Source organism: Artibeus jamaicensis, unplaced genomic scaffold (assembly GCF_021234435.1).
Source record: "Artibeus jamaicensis isolate MK-2021 breed Jamaican fruit bat unplaced genomic scaffold, CSHL_Jam_final contig_387, whole genome shotgun sequence".
In the NCBI taxonomy this organism is placed as follows: Eukaryota; Metazoa; Chordata; class Mammalia; order Chiroptera; family Phyllostomidae; genus Artibeus; species Artibeus jamaicensis.
In genome coordinates, this window is record NW_026521812.1 from 6564648 (window position 1) to 6585182 (window position 20535).

Here is a 20535-nt window from a genome sequence, read left to right on the forward strand (position 1 = left end):
TTGTATACGTGAGACATCCTCAGTCTGACCTGGCAAGGAATCCCCGCGTGAACGGCAGCACCACATACCTCTGAGGGCCCAGGTTTCTTGCTCTCTTAAAGTGACCGATCCCTTTACATCCCGGGGTGGAGCATCCACCATGTTCTGAAGCTTCCATTAATTCTAAGGGGCCTATGCAAAAGGAAAAAAAAAGGGAAAGAAGAGGCAAAAAGTTAACCAGAAGGTTGTAAGAGTCAGATGTCTGAGATTAGAATGGGGGGAAAATGCCTAAAAATATAATTTTGAATCAATATCCATAAATAACAAAAAAAGTGGATCCTATAAATTTTAAAATATTTTAGAAGTCTCTACTAAAGATGCTCTGAAGGTGCTCCTCTAGAACTTTGTTCATGTTATTTATCTGGCTTTAACAGTGAAATAGTAAACTCTGATCTAACCCTTTCAAAATGTCACAAATTCCAGAATCCAGAGGGACCTAATCTAAATTAATGAGAAGATTCTAAACAAATGTTTTCAAGTACATAACAATATATAGGGTTGGCCAAAAAGTCCATTTGTTTTTTTCCCTATGATGGCTCTGCTTAGCTGTCTTTAACTTCATCTGAAGCAATTTTGTTAGACTGTATTGTGATAGGTGTCATACACTGTGCATTAAAAAAATAGGTGAATTTTTGTGTAGCCATTTTAATATTGAAGATGGAAAAAGTAAACATTTTCAGCATATTATGCTTTATTTCGAAAAAGATAAGAATGCAACTGAAATGCAAAAAAAATTGTGCAGTGTATAGAGAAGGTGTGTGATCCAATGTGTCAAAAGAGGTTTGCGAAGTTTCACGCCAGTGATTTCTTGCTGGACTGTGCTCCATGGTCAGGTAGACCAGTTGAAGTCGGTACTGATCAAATCGAGACCTTAACTGAGGGTATACCACTCAGGAGAGAGCAGACACACTCAAAATATCCAAATCAATGAAGTTACTGGTGAAACACTTTTTTAAAACTGTCTTTTATTTTACAGAAAAAACTAAACAGACTTTTTTGCCAAGCCAAGTTTTACACTGTGAAAACTTCAAATGCCAAACTGGACACAAAAGAACTGTTATAGATCCCACTCAAGCTATCCACTTTCCACATTTCATGCCTTCCCTTGTCCTGACAGTTAATGTGTAGCTTCCTAGATGTTGTTCTTACATCCAATACATCTGATACATGTATCAAGTTTTTCGTTTTATTTTGCCACGTAAAAGGAACAACAGAGATGTGTACTATCCTGAAACATTCTTCTTTGGTCTTTAAGTTAAAGACCATGTCTTATAAATCTTCCCATCTGAACAGTAATACTCTTTATGAGTAGTACATAGTTATCTGTAATTGAATGCATGACAATTTGTTTAGCCGATTTTTGTTTCTAAGATTGGTTACGTTAAAACTACTGTAACCAATACCATGTCTGTGCAATTTTATACAAGCCCTTATGTAGCTCATATATGATATCCAGAAATGAAGCTCCTAAGTGAGGAAGGCACACTACATACTTTAAAATGTGACAATAACTCACTGCATTTCCTACATATTTTTCTATAATGTGTATATTTTCTTCCCAAATTGAGATCCTGGTATGTCAAATTCTTGGTGTATGTCTTTTTTTTTAACAAAAAATAACTAGAATTAATTGAAATGTTTATTGAGGTAATTGTAGTTTTGCATGCAGTCTAAGTAACAATACAGAAGGAGACCCCTTACATATTTTGACCGGTTTCTCCCAATGGTAACATTTTAGAAAACTATTTATCAACAATGATAGATTAAATTTTGATAGTATGATAAACTGTCTTCCAAAAATTCAGTACTAATTTTATAAGGTGATTACTACTTCTAAATAAAAGTAAAAGAATGTCCATACACATTTTACTTTTTCAGACATTAATTTTTTCTCTTACATACTTTTTGCTACCAGGTAATTAAAAATGTAGTAAGAGAGGAAAGGAGTACATAGAGAAGAAATGTATAGTAGAAAGACAAGGGTCAGGGAAAATAAATTATTCAGCATTACACAAGAAAACGGAAACTCTTTTTAAGCCTTGAATTCTTACTCAGAGGGGGCTGAAGAGGATGCCCGGTTTTCGAGCACCAGCCCACGGGGTGGATGTCGGGGGAGTCGGCCTCCATCCAGTAATCATACCAGTTGTTCCAGCCATCAAAGTGAACCTGCACGACAGCAACCACAAAACACTCAACAACTCAGGTCTAAAAATTCCTACAGCAGAAATTCTGCTCACCATAACCATTTTCATTCTCTTCTAACTTATACAGTAGATTTAATACCAAATGAACATTTCAATTATTTAAATTAGTTGGTTCACACTATGAAAAAATATGCCCTTTTGGCCCATCTTCAAATTTCCTAACCATCAATAATGCCTTGCCAAAGGCAGGGTTTTTTTTTTGCCAATACTTCTACAGACATGTTACATGTATCTCCTTATAAGCAACTTGAGTACTTAACATCTTATTAGGAGCAACACCAAACACCTAGTAAACGTCACTGAAGTAATGCATGAATCAGCCGAGTGGGGGAGGTGGCAGGGGAGAGTGGGGAGGCAAGGGGACCTTTTGTATAAATGTCAAGTCTCCTAGAATTATGTTAAAAAGGACTTAGACATTTAATGCCCTATTAAATATACCCAGTTTACAAAATATCCTTCCAGTGAGTGCATTTTTAGATATTTTCCTTACAGATAATTACAATATCTTGCAAAGAGGTTTTACAGAGTAGTCAATACTACCATCTTTATTGGCCACCAGGTAAAATGGCAGGTAGTCTTTCAGGCACAGTCACTAAGGACCAGCTACCTATTTTCTAAATACTACATTTTTAAAATCTTTTAGTGTGAAAGGATATACTGACAAGCTATATACAGGGTAGGGCAAAATAGGTTTAAAGTTGTAAAAAGGAGGTTTAAGTGTTTGCATTTTCCATACAAACACATGTACACCTACTTTTGCCCCCACCCTGCATATTTTACTTTTAAATCAAGGTTGCAATCAAGTTCAAAGTCTATGAACTCTTACTAATCCTCGTAAGACCACAGATGGCAGATAGATAAAAAATTCAAACACCGAAAACTGAACAATAAGTGTTCTAGAAAAATGTATGAGTAAATGTATTTCTAATCTTAATAGTGGAATAGCCTTTATAAGTAAGACAGCAAACTCAAAGCTATAAAAGACTGATCAATTTGACTGCACCACAATGTAAAATATTGCAAAGTAAGATAGCAGACCCACTACAAACCCGAAAACACATCTGTTGCACATATTGATGATGCACTGCTCTTTATAAAGACAAATCACATATCAATATAAAAAGATAAAAACCCAATAGAAGGATGCAAAATACATGCAAATGGTTCATAAACAGAAAATATAAATAGTAAACATATAAAAAGATAATAAAAAATACAAAAAATCAATTTCACTTGTCATTAAAGAAGAAAAGAAACATTGTAACTATAAGATACAACTCTTCTCTTTTGAACCTGCCAGCAATGTTCCACTTTGGTGATTCCTGGAGCTGATGATTATGAATAAAAGATGTTCTGACTGAAGGACTGGTAAGAGTATAACTGATGAGATATTTCTGGGGAGTTATCTAGCAACAACAATTAATTTGTAAAATGCATCACCTTTGATGTGATAATCCCAATAACTTAATTCATTGTTAATAGAGAAAAACATCCAGAGTACACACCATCTGGGGACTGGATAAACAAATTATGGTATATTTATTGATGAAATAGTGCACGGTTGAATTGTTGAGTACATATATATGGGTTCAAAATAATCTCCATTGGAAAGAATCTACTTTCTCCAGCTTAGAAATAAGGTAATCCTAGGATTAAAACCCACAGAATAGAAATGCTTTTTTTTTTAAACTACAAAAGTAACATGTGGCCCTGTCTGGTGTAGCTCAGTGAATTGAGCATGGTCCTGCGAACCAAAGGATAGAGGTTCGATTCCCAATTAGGGCATACGCCTGGGTTGCAGGCCAGTTCCCAGCAGGGGATGCACGAGAGGCAACCATACATTGATATTTCTCTCCTCTCTTTCCCTTCCCCTCTAAAGATAAAAAAATAAAATCTTTTAAAAAAAGTAACGTGTTCCTGAAACCAAATAATTTTTTAAAAACCTGATAATTTATAATCCTCCTACCCTGAAAAGCACTGTCATTATTTTGATGTTTATTTCCATAACTGCTTACACGAGTTCTTTAAAAAAACAAACAAACATAAAAACAATTTTAAACAATTGTTCTTTAAAAACAAACATAAAAACATGAATTTTTTGCTTACCAATATTATCCTTCCAAAATATTGAACACCTCAGAGATACACAGTAATTTATATTACCCATATCTACGACTATAAAAAGTACTGCTATATACTCCTTGCAGTTTTTATTCTGCATATTTTCTTTGGTTATTCCCTTACTGAACATAAATTCCTAAGACGGAAATTCTCACATTAAAAGGTAAACAACATCCTAAGATTTTTTGATGCTTATCACCAAACTGCTCTTCAGAAGTGCTGGGCACTTTCCGTTCCAGTCAACTACATGTGAGCATACACTTTGATGCTCCCCGAGTGAAACCCATAGTTTCTCCAATTCTGACTTATCTGATTTATACAAATGAGATTTTTCTTAATTCTACATTTCTTTGGTAACTGGTCTACATTTAAAAAGCAAATACTTCTAGTCCTAAAATACTCTGATTGCTTTATGACTTAACAGGAAAATATACTTGAAAAGCTTAACAGAGGCCCTCCATTATTTACAAAATATTCGATTAATACTAGGTAATTCTATAATGTTAAAAATAGTGAACTGAATGTTAAAATTTCTATTGTATAGAAATACATTTACACAGGTTATTTTATTTTGTAACTTACTTTCTTACATATTACCTCACTAAAGACAGTTAAAATGTGGTTTTTAAAAAAGAATATACACATTTCTACAGTTTAGGACTGTGACTAGTTCTGCCACTGCCCCTAATTAATAAGGAATTCATTTACAGTGTTCCTGAGCCTCAGCCTTATCAATGGAATAATGATAACAACATAAATCTCCCACACGGTCATCACTGTGAGTGTTATCCTGGAAAACACCATGTAAATCTAACAGCTGGCTGTGATTATAACTATTGTCATCCCTAATAGAAATTCTAACCAATCCTACGAAGAAGCAAGCTGAATGCATACTGTTCTGGTTTGCAAGCGAATTTAGTCTGAAACCAGAGATGGAGATGGGGAGCTCTGACTACCCCCCTGGAGCTGCTGCTGCATTTCACCTCCTCACACTCAGACAGGACAAACCAAATCCATCCTCCTGGAGGGCAGCTTGACTTCTGCTAAATCCACCTCCAACTAAAAACTGATGTTCTTCATGAAATTATTTCTGTTTACCAGTCCTCTGTTAAAAGGTGGGATAGTCTTCTGAAAAGTCTATGTCTAACATACCCCATAAAATAACACTGACCTTTAATTTCTCGAACAAAAAATGATCATGCTACTGGAGATCGAGTTATTCTATTCAAAGGAATGTCTCTACAATCTGCGTAAGAAGTCTTCTCTTAGTTATAACAGACTTTTACTATTTTGAGTGTGTGTTTGGAGAAAGTAGACATGACCTATATTAAAAGTCAGTTATAATTAATGAGGAAACTGTTATTAATTAAAGAAATGGATAAATGCTGACGAAGATGCACAGCCACTTAATTTGCATATTCCTGTGGTTTTTACTAATTTAATTATAGGACTTCACAAATTACAGACCTGCTAAAGTTTCCATCCACCATACCTTGTAACAAAAGACAAAAGCAAAACCACAGCAGAGAGCACTTACTTTTATTCGGTGATCGTCTGTGTCTGCAACTGTTGCCACTCTAATAAACATGGGGTTTCTTTTGTCTACAGCCTCCAGCTTCATTTTTTTCTGGAATCCGTGTGGAGGTTTCTGCCGTAACAGAGAATTTTAGACAGTGAGATTAGAAGAAGAGAAGGCAGGCTCTATGCCACAAAAATAGAATTAAAGACAAAATTAAAAAAGAGGACCCACTTTGGAACCCAGCCTTTCAAACTCTGAAGTTCCAAGAGTGGCTTTGGCATTCAGGCTCCTGATAAAAAACACAATCCCACATCACGTGGCCCATCCCTTAGGCAATACAAACAGCCTGGCCACCTAGCCTACAGGAGCAAATAGAAAACAAAAGATCTTGTGATGAAATTCAAAATATTGTGGTTATTTGATTAGCCATAGGCAAGACAAAATTTTTTTCCTCATTAGTTGGAGGTAACTTGGCAAAAATCAATAAGCATGAAAACGATTTTTTTAAAAAGAGAACATTAAAATGGCATAATTAAGACATGAAGATTAAAGGTAGGAATTCCAGCAAAAAGCAGAAATCTTTTGAAAAAGAAAACAGTGACCTACACATGCAAGACAGAATTGCTCTGGTGAGAACAGGAATGAGAATAAGGACCTGCACCTCAATGCTCAGCAGAAAGCCATAAACCTCTGAAAAAACTACAGGCGGTAGAAGACAAGGCAATTAATACGTATGTTAGGTAAATATATTAAATTTTCTGAACTTCACATCTCTCTTCTGTAAAATGGGTGTAATAAAAGTGTTGCTCTGAAAATTAAACACAAAACTTAGGTGCGGGATACAAAACAATCAATACAAAGGGTCTAAAATCAAACTAGAGAAATCTTTGTTTTCCCTCTGATATCAAGGTGACACCACACATGTAGACTGATCCTGATGTGTTTCTGTCCAGTTCAAAGCAAAGTGCAATGGAGCTCTTCTTTATACTGGCTGAAGTGAGAGCTAGACAGAAATTCGTAAATATGGAATGACTCTAAACATAACTCTTTTTTAAATTCTGAATTTACTATCAGATGGAATCATATACACTCTTCGATATGGCTTTTTCATGTAATATATGTTTTTTTCTCAAAAATTTCTGATGTTCTTTTTTCTATATTTGGGCTCATACCTACTAATCAATCCTATCATTAAAAATTCTAACAATTTATGCACAAAAGAATCATTTAAAGAAAAATGTTCTTTATAACAGACTATGCCACAGTAAAAAAAATTTTAATAGTTAACATCTTTCTCTTCCTTTAAATTTATGTTAAATATAAATTATAAAGCAAGTTGTTTGAAATAGAAAAGTTTTAATTACATTTCATTTCTGATTCTTCCCTCACACAGAAATGAGGTTTACTTTCAATCATAATATGCAAGAAACAATGACCTAGGTTTAGAAAGGTACTATTATAAAAGCAGGTGCCCTTGTATTTTGATAATTAAACAGGCTAATAGCAATAAAATAAAAATAGCATCTCAGTCTGCCATAAGCAAATTCAAAGGAATTATTGAATATAATTTTCATTAGGAAACAATGTCCTGACCTGATTGGTCTTTCAGAATCTGCTGTACACACAACTTACTCCACACTGACGCAAACAGAATTATTTTACAGAAAGATTTAAAGTCCAAAATGAAAGTGTTTTTTAAATGCCAGCAACAAAAACCCAACTAACGATTCGACTTGCAAAACCACAACGTTTCCGAAACATCATCTGGGTGGTCTTCTGTTCCCCTCCCGGTCCTAATCTAGCTCGCCAGACCTATCATTCGCTGTGCTCAAATTTCAGTGAGTGGAGATGATCCCCAACACAAATTAATGAAATATTATAAAATAAATATGTTCTCTCACCACTTTGAAAGCTCTTGCAGGAGCAGGTAAAGAATTGGTTTCTTCTAAGTATTTATCCCAAGAAAAATGCTTCACATTTGGATAACCTAGTAAAAAAGAGTTAAGTCCCATCAGTCCCAAAATGATAGTGAGAACCACAAACTGACCTGTAATATTATAAAGTGCTACCAGTAGAATGTAGGAAGTTATGTTACTATTACACACGATAACTTTAAACTAGTTACACATTCATCATCTCAACCATGATTTCCCTATTCACTTTTTTAAAAAGTGCATGTACAATTTCTCAGGTGAGCACAGAATTACATCACAAGGCACACGCAAACATAAATATCCTTTAGTCATTTTACTTCTAATAATCTATGAAACTCTCATATACATATACAAAGACAATGTACCACTGTTTGTAAATGTGAAAATATAAAAATCAATTAAATGACCATCAATATAGAAATGTACAAGAAGTGTATTGTACACTTCTATAGAAGTGTAGAAATACTTTCTATAGATAATAAAAAGTATTTATTAAAAAGAATGAGATGGATTTACATATACAAATATGTAAAATATTCCAGATATATCTTCACATTATTAGAGCCAACAAGCAAGACAAAATATAATCCAAGGTCTCAGAGCAACTATCGTCCTTCCCTCCTGCCCCTTTTTCCTTCCTCCGAAGTCCTAAATCCATTCGGGAGGCTTGAGCAGGAATTACTGGTAGCCCAGCAGCATGGAAAACTGACTACATAAAGGAACTGAAAAAAAACGGTCAATATATTAGAAATAACAGAAGCCAGATTTCTCACTGACTAAAAAGAGGTATAATTATGAACAGTGAAAAACTCAAACTCAAAAGTGATGAATATGGAGTTAATGATATAAATTAATGGTCATTAATATGTATGACATAGAAACAAATATAATTTTATATATTTACATATTTCCTATATCCCCTGAAAAGCTGGAAGTAGCAACACCCAAGTAGCAGCGAGCACATATAAGGTGCAGATCTTACTTTCTAAGTATCATCCTCTAGTAAAAAGAACAATGCAGAATGGGAGAAATGGCTGACTTCAGGGTGGGGCCAGAGAAAGTATAAGATAACCCTGTGCCAGAGAGAGGAGCATTCTCAAAAACTTGTAAAAACATGTCAAAGCATATAGAAACCAGCTTAGAGGGGCTCGCACCAGCCACATCTGAAAAATCCACACATGAAAATAATGTTAGCAATCAATTATAACCCACTGATGACATCCGTAATCTCTGGGTCCACACTGGTATCAATAAATTAAAGGAACAAATGGGAAAGTGAAAAAGCTATTATTTGCATAAAAATATCAACTCATTATATACAGGGAGTAATAAAATAAGAAAAATGACCATTTAGCAACTTTAGAATAATAATTCATACTAGAAATATCACAACACATGCTAAAATGAGTGAGGAACACAGGTACCAAGTACAGAATTAAACAATCTCAAAGTATCTCCCCAGAAAACACTTATTTATTGCAGAGAAAATAAACTACATTGGTGGAGAAGCCTAAAAAGCACCGTGTTGATCAGTTAATGGTAAAATTCAACCAGTGATGAGACCACCTGACACGTGCCACCTGAAAGGACACATACACTGTTTCTGTGATTTCCTGCCCCAAACACACAACCTGGGTCTAAGCACAAGGACTCACCAAGCACACCCAGATTAAGTAACATTCTTCAAAATGAACAGATGAACCTGCAGTCCCCCAACATACTGAAGTTATGGGTGTCAAGGAGAGCCTCGCTGGGGGAGACTAGAGGGATACAATGACTGAGAGCAACGCTGGATGCTCGTGCTATAAATGACATCACCGGTACAACTGACAAATTTAAATGGGCCTGTGGTTCAAAGGGACGGATAAATTCCATACTATTCCTGCAGCTTTTCTCTACATTTAATGTTGTCCCAAAGTAAAGTTTTCAGAGTAAACACGCAAACCTTTCTGTGTACGCCAACATTTGAAAACATAATTTGAGGACCACGTCTTGCACAATGGAAGTGATGCTGAAGCTGACTTGTATGCATGCCCATCTGCACACACAGAGAGGCAAAACCAGTTTTCTGGAAAGACACAATGACCAGCTACTAAACTATTAAGGGACATAACAGTGGTTGTCTCTCTTCTCAGTCTAAACTGTTTTTTAGAAAGTATGTCTTACCACCCTGGCTGGTGTAGCTCAGTGGATTGAGCACAGATCTGCGAGCCAAAGGATCGTGGTTCGATTCCCAGTCAGGGCACATGCCTGGGTTGCAGGCCAGTTCCCAGCAGGGGACGCACGAGAGGCCACCACACATTGATATTTCTCTCCCTCTCTCCTTCCCTTCCCCTCTAAAGATAAATAAATGAAATCTTTTTAAAAAGTATGCCTTACTATATAATTTGGATAACTCAAAAAAAAAGTCATTTTAAAAGGAATGAAGACTTCAATTTCAGAAAAAGAACAACAGTAGGTGTAGTATGTGATTAGACAGAACACAAATGTGGCCAGCAAAGCTGCTCAGGGGACCGTTCGACAAAATAGCAAGGGTGTCAGGAGGGCAGCTGCCCAGAGACACCAGGGGGCAGGACCCGGTCTTCTGACAGGGATCAGACACCAAGCCCAGAATGTGCCCAGAGCAAACAGGACCAGAGAAATACGCCTGGCTTTGTCACGGAGTGAAAGAGCAGGGTAACATCAGCACGGCCTGCAAACCAGTCTGCTTATCTGGAAGGGTTAAAAAAAAGTGTGCGCGTGTGTGTGTGTGTGTGTGTGTGTGAGAGAGAGAGAGAGAGAGAGAGGGACAATATATAATCACATAAAATTTACCACTTTCACCATTTTTAGGTATGTAATTAGTGGCACTGAGTATATTCACATTGTTTCGCATGAAATTCTGCATTTTCTTAACCTGTCAAAAAGCTATATATTTCCTTCCCTACTGAATGATAAAGTCCGCGGAAGAAGACTGATGAGTTGGTTAAGTGCCTCACACAAGAAATCAGCAGCAATGCCTCACACCTCACATTCCCAGGCTGACCCAGTGCTGCGAAGACATAACCAGGCATCTGTGACTCACTGGTTCTCTGTCTACTTGACAGATCTCTGATCATGACCAAAAAGGCAGTAAGAAAAATTAAGATCCATATCAAATTGGGAAATCGAAAGGAACCCTCACAGCAATTTAGATGATGATGGCGGTGGTGATCACGATTCACCACTCCGGCATTACCTAAGTCAGGACACAGGAAAACTGATTGGAAACCTCCCAGGCAGCCCCACACCTGGGCCATAAAACTATTAACCCCTAGAGCTTTAACACTTCATGGTTTATGTAAATATTCTTTCATCTGCAAAACAGCTCTGTAAACTGGTGAAGGGCAATAGCTTTTGTCCCTTAACATAGGAGAACACTTAGGAAGTGGAAGGGACTTGCCTCACCCATCACAGGGAATGGTTGGCCCCTGAGTGAGTATATGTCTGGACACTAATTGAGGTCCAGGAATAAGCACCTGGGGACAACCCTAAAAAGGAAACCAGCAGTTAGGGTAGAATGAGACAAGTATCTGAAGCTCCAGGTTGAGTCTGCTGCTTACATGCTTCAGGCGACACCCACCCAAGAGCTTCTAGAATCAAGGAGCCATCCTTTCCCTTTGATAACAGAGCCCCACTGCTCACAGGAGTGTCCAGAAGCAAACACCCATAGCCAAGTGACATGTCATTAGCTGACGACCCTGTCTGTTCATATCGGTCATAGTCACAGCACCTTAAATAGTGATGCTCAGAAACTCAATGTCACAATTATGATGAAGCCACAGAATCTATTCTTCATCACAAGAAATAAACTCAAATTGACATAAAACCGGACTATCTACCAGCAGGTGGACTGTTGCCTGTGAAAGAATAAGCAAGCTGAGAAGGCACTAGGCCGGGGGCAGATGCTGAAGTACCTGAAAACTTCAGATACCAGAGTCGGCCAACGACCACCTGCAGGCCACCTGCCTCTTCCCAAAAATCCCGTTTTAGTGTAACACAACCATGCTTATGCGTTTACATATTTGTCTACGGCTGCTCTTCTGTTTCATCTCAATTGAACAGTTGTGGGAGAGGCTGTATGGACTACAAGTCCAAAACATTTACGAGCTGGTCCTTTACAGAAAAGGTTTTCTGACCCCTGATATACGCGAATATTGTCAGGCATGTAGCACACACAAACCTGGAGGAGTGATGAGCGTTCTTCGATGTTCTTTACACCAGCCGACTGGATGAATGTGTGGGCTAGATGCTTCACACCTGCAAATTACACAAAGTGAAAATTGTAATCATCAAGGTGAATTGCCAAATACTAGTAAAAGTAAAAAAAAAAACACCACCTGAATTAGAGATTGTGAGCACCTTATTACAATCTACTTTATTGAAAAAAAACTGCAAAAACTCATCCAATATATTAATACAAGAACTGATCATCGCCTTTATCAGTGTAAAGGTCATTAGCATTATCTCTGATAAGAGCTGTTTAGGTGGCACTGGGATCGGGCAAAAGCCTGCTTCAAGTGGGTTCTAGAGAAAAAGGAAGAAGATGGAGACAGCCAGCACAGAAAAGATGTTTAAGGAGTTCTGTTTTCAAAAGAAGTGGATATATAAGACATTAGATAGCAAAAGGAAAGTTTTTTTTTAATTTATTAGTTTGAGAGAGAAACACTGATTTGTTGTCCCACTTATTTACGAGTTCATTGGTTGCTTCTTGTCTGGGCCCTGACTGGCCAGTGAGCCCACAATGCTGGCATATCAGGATGGTAACTCTAACCAACTGAGCTACCCGGCCAGGGTCTGGTCTTCTGGGCGGGAAGGGAAACCTTTAAGGGAAGCTGGGTAAGGTACATATGGAAATTGTCTGTACTGTTTTATAGACTTTAAGTTCAGAATTATTTCAAAGTAATATTTTTAAAGGGTGTGAAATATTACATCATTTATTCAAGAAATACATGCTGAGCAACCACCTAGACCAGGGCACCATTGTAGGTGCTAGAACTATAACAGCTATTACACAAACAAAATCCCTGTTCCACGAGGGTCCTAGTAAGAATAACTCAATAGACAGAGTGACCTACTGATGCAGAGGAGTCAAAGGAACTGACTCCAAGACAGGGAATGGAATCCTGTGCTTCAGAACAGGGCTCCGTCACCCAGGGTTACAGAAAAGGGCCTGTCTATGGGCAGAGATTAGGAAGGCACTCCGTAGACGTGATGTCCGAAGCGTGTGGACATCTCTTCTGATTGTATTTTCTCAGTGAAATAGGAAACAAGGTTATCAGCTGAGAGGGAAAATAGAGAAGGGGGTGTGAAAACTCTGAGGGGAAAAGCGGAGTGAAAATTTAGTGGTCTGGAAGACCAGACAAGGATCTGGAGCAGGATGATGGGGCAGAACCAAGGGCCCACTCGGGTCAGCAGTCACAAAGGGGAAGCCAGAGCAGTCAGCGTGTTGTCTTTCTCCAGCTGTATGCAACTGTGCACGCACAGGCACACAGCGGGCAGAAGGCTGGACGCAACCGGAGCTGGGATTCTGCCAGGCAAACACAGTATTCAAGGGAGTAGTTATAGTAGTATTACAAAATATAGGCACTAGAGGTGTGTCATAATTAATAACTTTTTTTAAAAGTTGATATATTTTTGACCTTTGTCCTCAAAAATAACAGGCATAAATGAAGCAAAAAAAAAAATCAGGGTCAGAATATTTCAGGAAAATACTACATCTCCCTCTTAGAGATTTACAGAGCACATCATTAGCATATTAGATTGTGAAGTTATAATGTGAACAGACCAGTTTCAAATGGTTTTAACCTAGCATTTCCTAAAGATACTTCCCTATGAAACGCTACTTTGGTAGGCAACCCATTAATATCATGTGGAGCACTAATGCTCTGCAGAAACGACTTAGGAAATGTTGGTCTAAAGGATGCCCAGGACTCCAGTCTTGCCTTATCATCCAGGTATGTTGAGCCCATCCCTTCTGGACCATGGGATTTCAACACAGCCCTCTAGGTGGGAAACCAGAAGACAGAAAGCCAGGAAGGTCACAGTGGAGTTCCTGGTGAATACAAGTCTTACAAGTAGTAAAAATAAAGACCTTTCTAGGAAAAGTTTTAAGTGAATGGCATTAACATACAGTCATCCCTTTCTAAATCAACCTTTCCTAGTGACCAACCCTAAAGAATAACAGAAGGTGAGTTTATGTAACTCTGACTTAATGCTGATTATTCTCAAAATAATTTTAGTAGAAAATACCTTTAAATTTAATTAAAGATTTCATCCTTTCTTCCTTTATTCACTTACCTCCTGCCCACCCTACCCCACACTATTAGTTTTCCTTATCTATATATTAGGCTTACATGTCTATGTGTAGGTCATGCTAGAAATTTGAAAGGAAAATAAGCAAGGTTAGGTCAACATGAAGTTCATACAGCAATTGGTACATTTCTTAAAATATATATTTTCATAAAAGATATTTTAATACACAATTCCTTAAGGTGTATTGTTACAAACTGTATGAACAAAGCTATGAAGCTCTATTTCCAGCTACATTATTCTTTTCCTAGGCAATCATTTAGTTATGAATTATTAGTAATGATGTATCACCTTTATTTTAGAAATATTTTTATTTTAGGAACAGCTGTTAACTCATATAGTGCTTATTTAAAATTTAAAAAAAGGTAACGTTTGCTTAACTTTTTCCCTTCCAAGCTAATACAATTATCAAGTGCTTTTTATAATCATCTGCCAAGTTCGTGGTGATTAAAGCAGGAGCGTTCGTTAGACATTACTAGTTCTTTCCATTTTTATTGGATTTCTTTATAAATTGCAATTAAGGAAAATACTGTGGCATATTTGACCACACATCCCTGCACTGCCTGAATCTTGTAGCATAAGGTTGTAATATTATCTAAATCTTGACCAAAGTCACCATTTTACATAAACAAGGAAGCCAAATCAACAGAAAAGATAAAAACCACCTTATTCTCAACTAGCTTACTTATACTCTCTCAATAAGCGGTCACGACTGCAGCAGAGGCTGGAATGCTGTGAAGCCATTTCTGCCACTACCGTAACACATGTCAGCTCTTAGTCCCATCTAGTGTCCAAAAGCAGAAATGTAACCACGAAGAAACAGCATGAAGAACAGCTGGTGGTAAAAGTTGGATGAATCTTTGACTGCTGTACTTCTCATTTCTTTCTTTCGGTTTTTAAGTGTGTCATCGAACCAGTCCAATTCAAAAAAGGTGTTTTTTTTTTAAAGTTTGTTTCACAAGTGCAAATTAATCATGATGAAGTCTGCTAAGATAAAATCAGACCCAGATTGGTAGATAATAATAGAAATAATAATTCTTAAATGATCCATGTTTATAAATGTAAGCATAAAATGAAGAGACATTAAGATCCTCATTTTATGGAAGCAGAAAGTGGCTGATTTCACCAAGCCCTTGGGTTGAAAAGATAAAGATCCTGGTTTTATCGGGCTCAGCCGAGCGCTAAATAAAACTAATGCACATAAGCACTGGGCCCCCACAGATCCAGACAGAGAGACAAAAGACCGTTTCGAGGTGCTTACATAAGGAAAACATCAAAGTTTTCATCTCAAGCAATAATGGTTCAGCTTCTTGAAGAAACACAGGACACTTGGCCCTTCCCACTCTCTAAATCCAGAGCATGATGACTCTGTCAGTTTACTTTCCTGGCTTCCACTATTGCCAACTCTTCAAGTTGGAGGGCTGCCTCTATCACTGTTTTACTGCTCAGCCCTGAACCTCATCAGGTTGGGTCATCTAGTTCTCCTTTTATCTCCAATTCATTTCCAATCCCATTCCCCACAGTAGCTGTTTTCAATATTCTGCATTTCCTGCAAGCATAACACCCGATTCTCAAACACAGTGACTACTTGGAAAAGCTAAAGGAGATGCCATCTCATTCCTCTAAGTTTTCCTTTCAGTTCTTCACTTTCTCCAGGCTGAGAGGGAAGAGTGTCTTCCTTCCCAAGGTGAGCCTGCCCAAGGGGACTGGTGTCCCCAATTATTCAGTCCTGGATATCTCCACTCTTTTCCCTCCACAGTCTGGCCTGTCACCAGGCTGACTCCACCCGGGCAGAAAACCCTCCTCAGAGGTTGACTCCCCCTCAAGTAATAATCCACTTCCACCTTCGGTGCTAAACTTCAGCTGCTTGATGTCCCTTATAGTTAGTCATCTCTTTAACCTTTTGCAAATTGGTTTCTGCTTCTAAACCTCTTATTTTAATCCTCACATCACCCTAGGAGAAAGGTATTGAATATTATTATAAATCCTTCTCGTTAAGGGGGCAACTGAATCTTAGAAGCGTTAAGTCACTGAACTGAAACAGACTGGCTGCCGTTTCCCAAACACGCTCTTGTCAGTTTCCCCAACCCCCATGCTGAGCTTAAACACAGGCTTTTCCTAGACCAGGAAAATTCCATCCCAAGATCTAAGTAGATTCCTATCTACCAGTAACAAAAGTACAGAGGAACCCAGAAGTAAACCACTATATATTTGCTGTAATATATACTATTTTATTTTTACAAAATACTATTCCAATTTTACATAAATTTAAATCCCACAAAGTGTTTCTCTTTGGAAGAAATGTTTTATTGTAACTAAACATATAGTAACACAAATGTGTGTGTGTGTGTGTGTGTAAGTTCCCACTAAGGTAAAGAAATAAAAATCACTATTCAATTCAAAGGAAGGAAAAAAAATCTCATTTCCGAACTGTTATAAATTGGGAAAAGCAATCTAATTTGTAATCTCGATTATGTACCTAAGTAAGTAATTTATGCAGCAAAGAAAAACCATTCCAAAATTCAGGGATTGAAGAACACAATATTTAATAAGGCTAGAGAAATTCCAGTGCACTTAAGCAATTTTCAATGTGCCTAACATGCACAATGAAGAAGAGAACACACTGTATTCTTTTCTGATAATTAAAATATAATTCATGTCAATAGTTAGAGGTATAAATAAATCCTCAAAGTATATTCTACCCTAAAAGTGATTGTTCTCTGCTCATAAATGTACAAAATCAGAGCTAAAAATCACTTTTTTGCCTGCTCTTTCTAAAAAAGAACTCAGGATTCTTCCTATTCTCTAGGCAGCTGGCATCAAAGAGAAGCGACTGTACAAATTCTTCTTGTGACAAACTTGCCTACATTTCCTCATCACTATTTTCCAGAAGTATATTTTTAAAGGAAATAGATCTTATGTCAAATAAGCAACTTATCTTTTAAAACCCTGTAATACTTATGAGACCACAAAAATAACTAAACATTTACCTACTTTGTTTAAATCAGGCAAAAGCTAAAAACAAAACCATTCTCCCTAAATGAATGAGAACATTAAAAACAAAAAGCTCTCATTTCAACAAATTGTAGTAACTGCTGCAAAGTATCATTTATTAACCAAAGGCCTCGACCCCGGTCATCACATCGGTACCGCCAGCACAGGGTATCAATCGCAGGTGGGGCGACACATATTTGCCCCACGAGAGGCAGATAACAGTATTTCTAAATGTAGTTTCCTCATCCATCCCTTTACTCGTGACAGGTATGAATGATTTTACATGAAACAAAACCACCAATTCACAGGGCATGTGAAGAACAGAAGAACACAGCAAGGATTAGGACAAGGATTCAGTCAGCACAGCCAGACTGTGGGACACCCGACAGGCCCAACAACCTGGTTTCTTCAGTAATGGTTACACGAGAAGAAAAAGATAAAGAACTGGAATCTATATGTTAAAAGACATCAAGAGGCACATCAAAGCAATCACGAAGTGTGTACCTCATTACCTCATTTGCACCCAAAACCATCGAACTAAAACAAACAAAACCCAAGTCGATTGGGAAAAATGTTCAAATATGTTAGTAACATTTTAGCATTTATAACATTATATATTTAGGAATAATAAATCCCTACTTTATAAGACACATACTGAAACATTCACAGATGAAATGCTATAGTATCTGAAATTTGCTTTAAAACAATCCTGGAGTTTGTGTTTTAGGGTAAGAACACAGAGAAGACAAGAGTGAACACAGATTGGGAAGTGCCGGTGCTGGCGATGGCTGCAGGAGGTCACTGTGTTACTCCTCTTTGGTGTGTACCTGAAACGGTCTCTGTGTCGACAAACGTCTTAGTGCAAACTAAGTAAGAAGACATCCTACAAGGTAAAATTATGCTTTGCAGAAAAAAGCTGGGGTAAAACACACCAAAATGTGAGTCTGTGATGTAATCACAGAATTACTTATTTACATTAAAAGTATTCTGTAAAAAGGGTATGTAACATATAACAAAAAGGATTTTAAAAATCAAATAGCAAATGACTTTCAGTGTCTCTTTTATAAAATAATGCAAGTAAACCTGATGTATGTCTAAGAATTCAATTAGAGGAGTAAAGCACATTATTAATGCCTCCGTTGAATATTTAAATATATATACACTACAAAACTGGAAAGCTTCCCTGAACTTTAGTAACATTTATACAAATTAATATTCATTTGATACGGTAACGTTAGTTATATTTCATAAATACATCTGTCACTTCTCTAAAATATTCTCATTGTAAGTTTTCTCTAGAAGGGCTGTGTATATTGTGCACTCACCTTTTAGTGCACATTACACATGAGATTATTATACCCATTATATACTTATGGTATGTAATCATTATATCCATGTATAAGGCACACCCTTACTTTTCCCTCAAAAGTTTGGGCAAAAAAGTGTGCATTATCACAGCAAAACATGGTAAACACTTTAGAAATGCCTTTCATCAAGAAATAAATTGTAGTGATCAATGAATATAAATTAGATATGGAAAATCATTAATTCAGTTACTTAATCAAAATAGAATGGCTTTATTATAATTATTTTATAATATGTCACTTCTACTATTTTATGTAATATATCTAAACACAATAAGGATTTAAAAATATTCCTTAAAATATTTGTATTGTTATTATGAATTATTAAATTAGCTACCAGCCATAAAATATGAAGAGACAAATGCAAATTATTTTTCCAAGAGGAGAAAAGAAAACTGTCATTGTTTGCAGATGATATGATAGTGTACATGCAAAACCCTACAGACTCCACCCCAAAACTGCTTGAACTAATTAATGAATTTGGCAAAACAGTGGGATAGAAAGCCAATATCCAGAAATCAAAGGCATTTTTATATGCCAACAATTAAACAGCAGAAGCAGAAATCAAGAAAAAAATTCCATTCGATCTAGCAAAAAAGAAAAATAAAATACCTAGGAATAAACCTAACCAAGGAGGTAAAAGACCTGTATACAGAAAACTACACAACACTGAAGAAAGAAATCAAGGAAGACACAAACAAATGGAAACATATACTGTGTTCATGGATTGGAAGAATTAACATCATCGAAATGTCTGAAATGTCCATACTACTCAAAGCAATTTACAGATTCAATGCAATACCTATTAAAATACCAATAGCATATTTCAGACATAGAACAAACACTTCAAAATTTTATATGGAATCATAACCAACCCTGGATAGCAGCTGCAATTTTAAGAAAGAAGAACAAAGTAGGAGGATCACAATACCTGATATCAAACTGAATTACAAGGCCACTGTAATTAAAACAGCCTGGTAGTGGCATAAAAACAGGCACATAGACCAATGGAACAGAACACAGAGATGAGAAATAAACCCAAGTCTCTACAGTCAAATAATATTTGACAAAGGGGGCAGCAACATAAAATGGAGTAAACATTGTCTCTTCAACAAATGGCATTAGAAGAACTGGACAGCTACGTGCAAAAAAATGAAACTTTAGCACCAACTTACACCATACAACAAAATAAATTCAAGGTGGATGAAGCACTTAAATATAATATAAGCTGTGACACCATTAAAGTCCTAGAGGAGAACATAGGTAGGAAAATCTCAGATATTTCACACAGCAACATTTTTACTGATGTGTCCTCTAGAGCAAGGGACATAAAGGAAAGAATGAACAAATGGTATCTCATCAAAATAAAAAGCTTCTGCATGGCTGAAGAAAAAAGTACTAAAATAAAAAGAGAACCAACTGTATGGGAAAACATATTTGCCAATGAGACCTCAGACAAAGGTTTAATCTCCAAAATATACAAAGAACTTACACTATTCTACTCTAAGAAGACAAGCAACCCAATTAAAAAATGGGCAAAGGACTTGAACAGACATTTCTCCAAGGAGGACATACAGAACATCCAGAGACACATGAAGAGATGCTCAATATCGTTAGCTATCAGAGAGATGCAAATTAAAACCAAAATGAGACACCACTTCACACCAGTCAGAATGGCCATCATAAACAAAGCAACAAACAAATGTTGGAGAGGTTGTGGAGAAAAGGGGATCTTGGTTCACTGCTGGTGGGACTGCAGACTGGTACAACCACTATGGAAAACAGTATGGAATTTTCTCAGAAAACTAAAAATGGATCTGCCTTTTAACCCAGCAATTCCACTGTTAGGAGTATATCCTAAGAACCCTGAAACGCTAATCCAAAATAACCTATGCACCCCCAATGTTCATAGCAGCACAATTTACAAAAGCCAAGAGTTGGAAGCAACCTACGTGCCCATCACTAAATGAATGGATCCGAAAACTATGATACATTACACAATGGAATTCTATGCAGCAGAAAGAAGGAGC

The 20535-nt window shown here is 36.9% G+C and overlaps 1 protein-coding gene across 9 annotated transcripts in view; it reads right to left on the bottom strand.

Annotated features, from left to right (window-relative positions):
• The window catches only part of L3MBTL3 (L3MBTL histone methyl-lysine binding protein 3), a 98564-nt gene that overhangs the window by 32148 nt on the left and 45881 nt on the right, over positions 1-20535 (bottom strand). For all 9 annotated transcript variants that reach the window (XM_037147898.2, XM_037147903.2, XM_037147900.2 and 6 more), the window contains 5 exons: positions 12019-12095; positions 7785-7870; positions 5902-6012; positions 2091-2205; positions 69-171 (listed from right to left, as the gene is read on the bottom strand). In XM_037147898.2, the coding sequence (XP_037003793.2) occupies positions 69-171; positions 2091-2205; positions 5902-6012; positions 7785-7870; positions 12019-12095 (492 nt within the window). The remainder of the gene's footprint in view (positions 1-68; positions 172-2090; positions 2206-5901; positions 6013-7784; positions 7871-12018; positions 12096-20535) is intronic.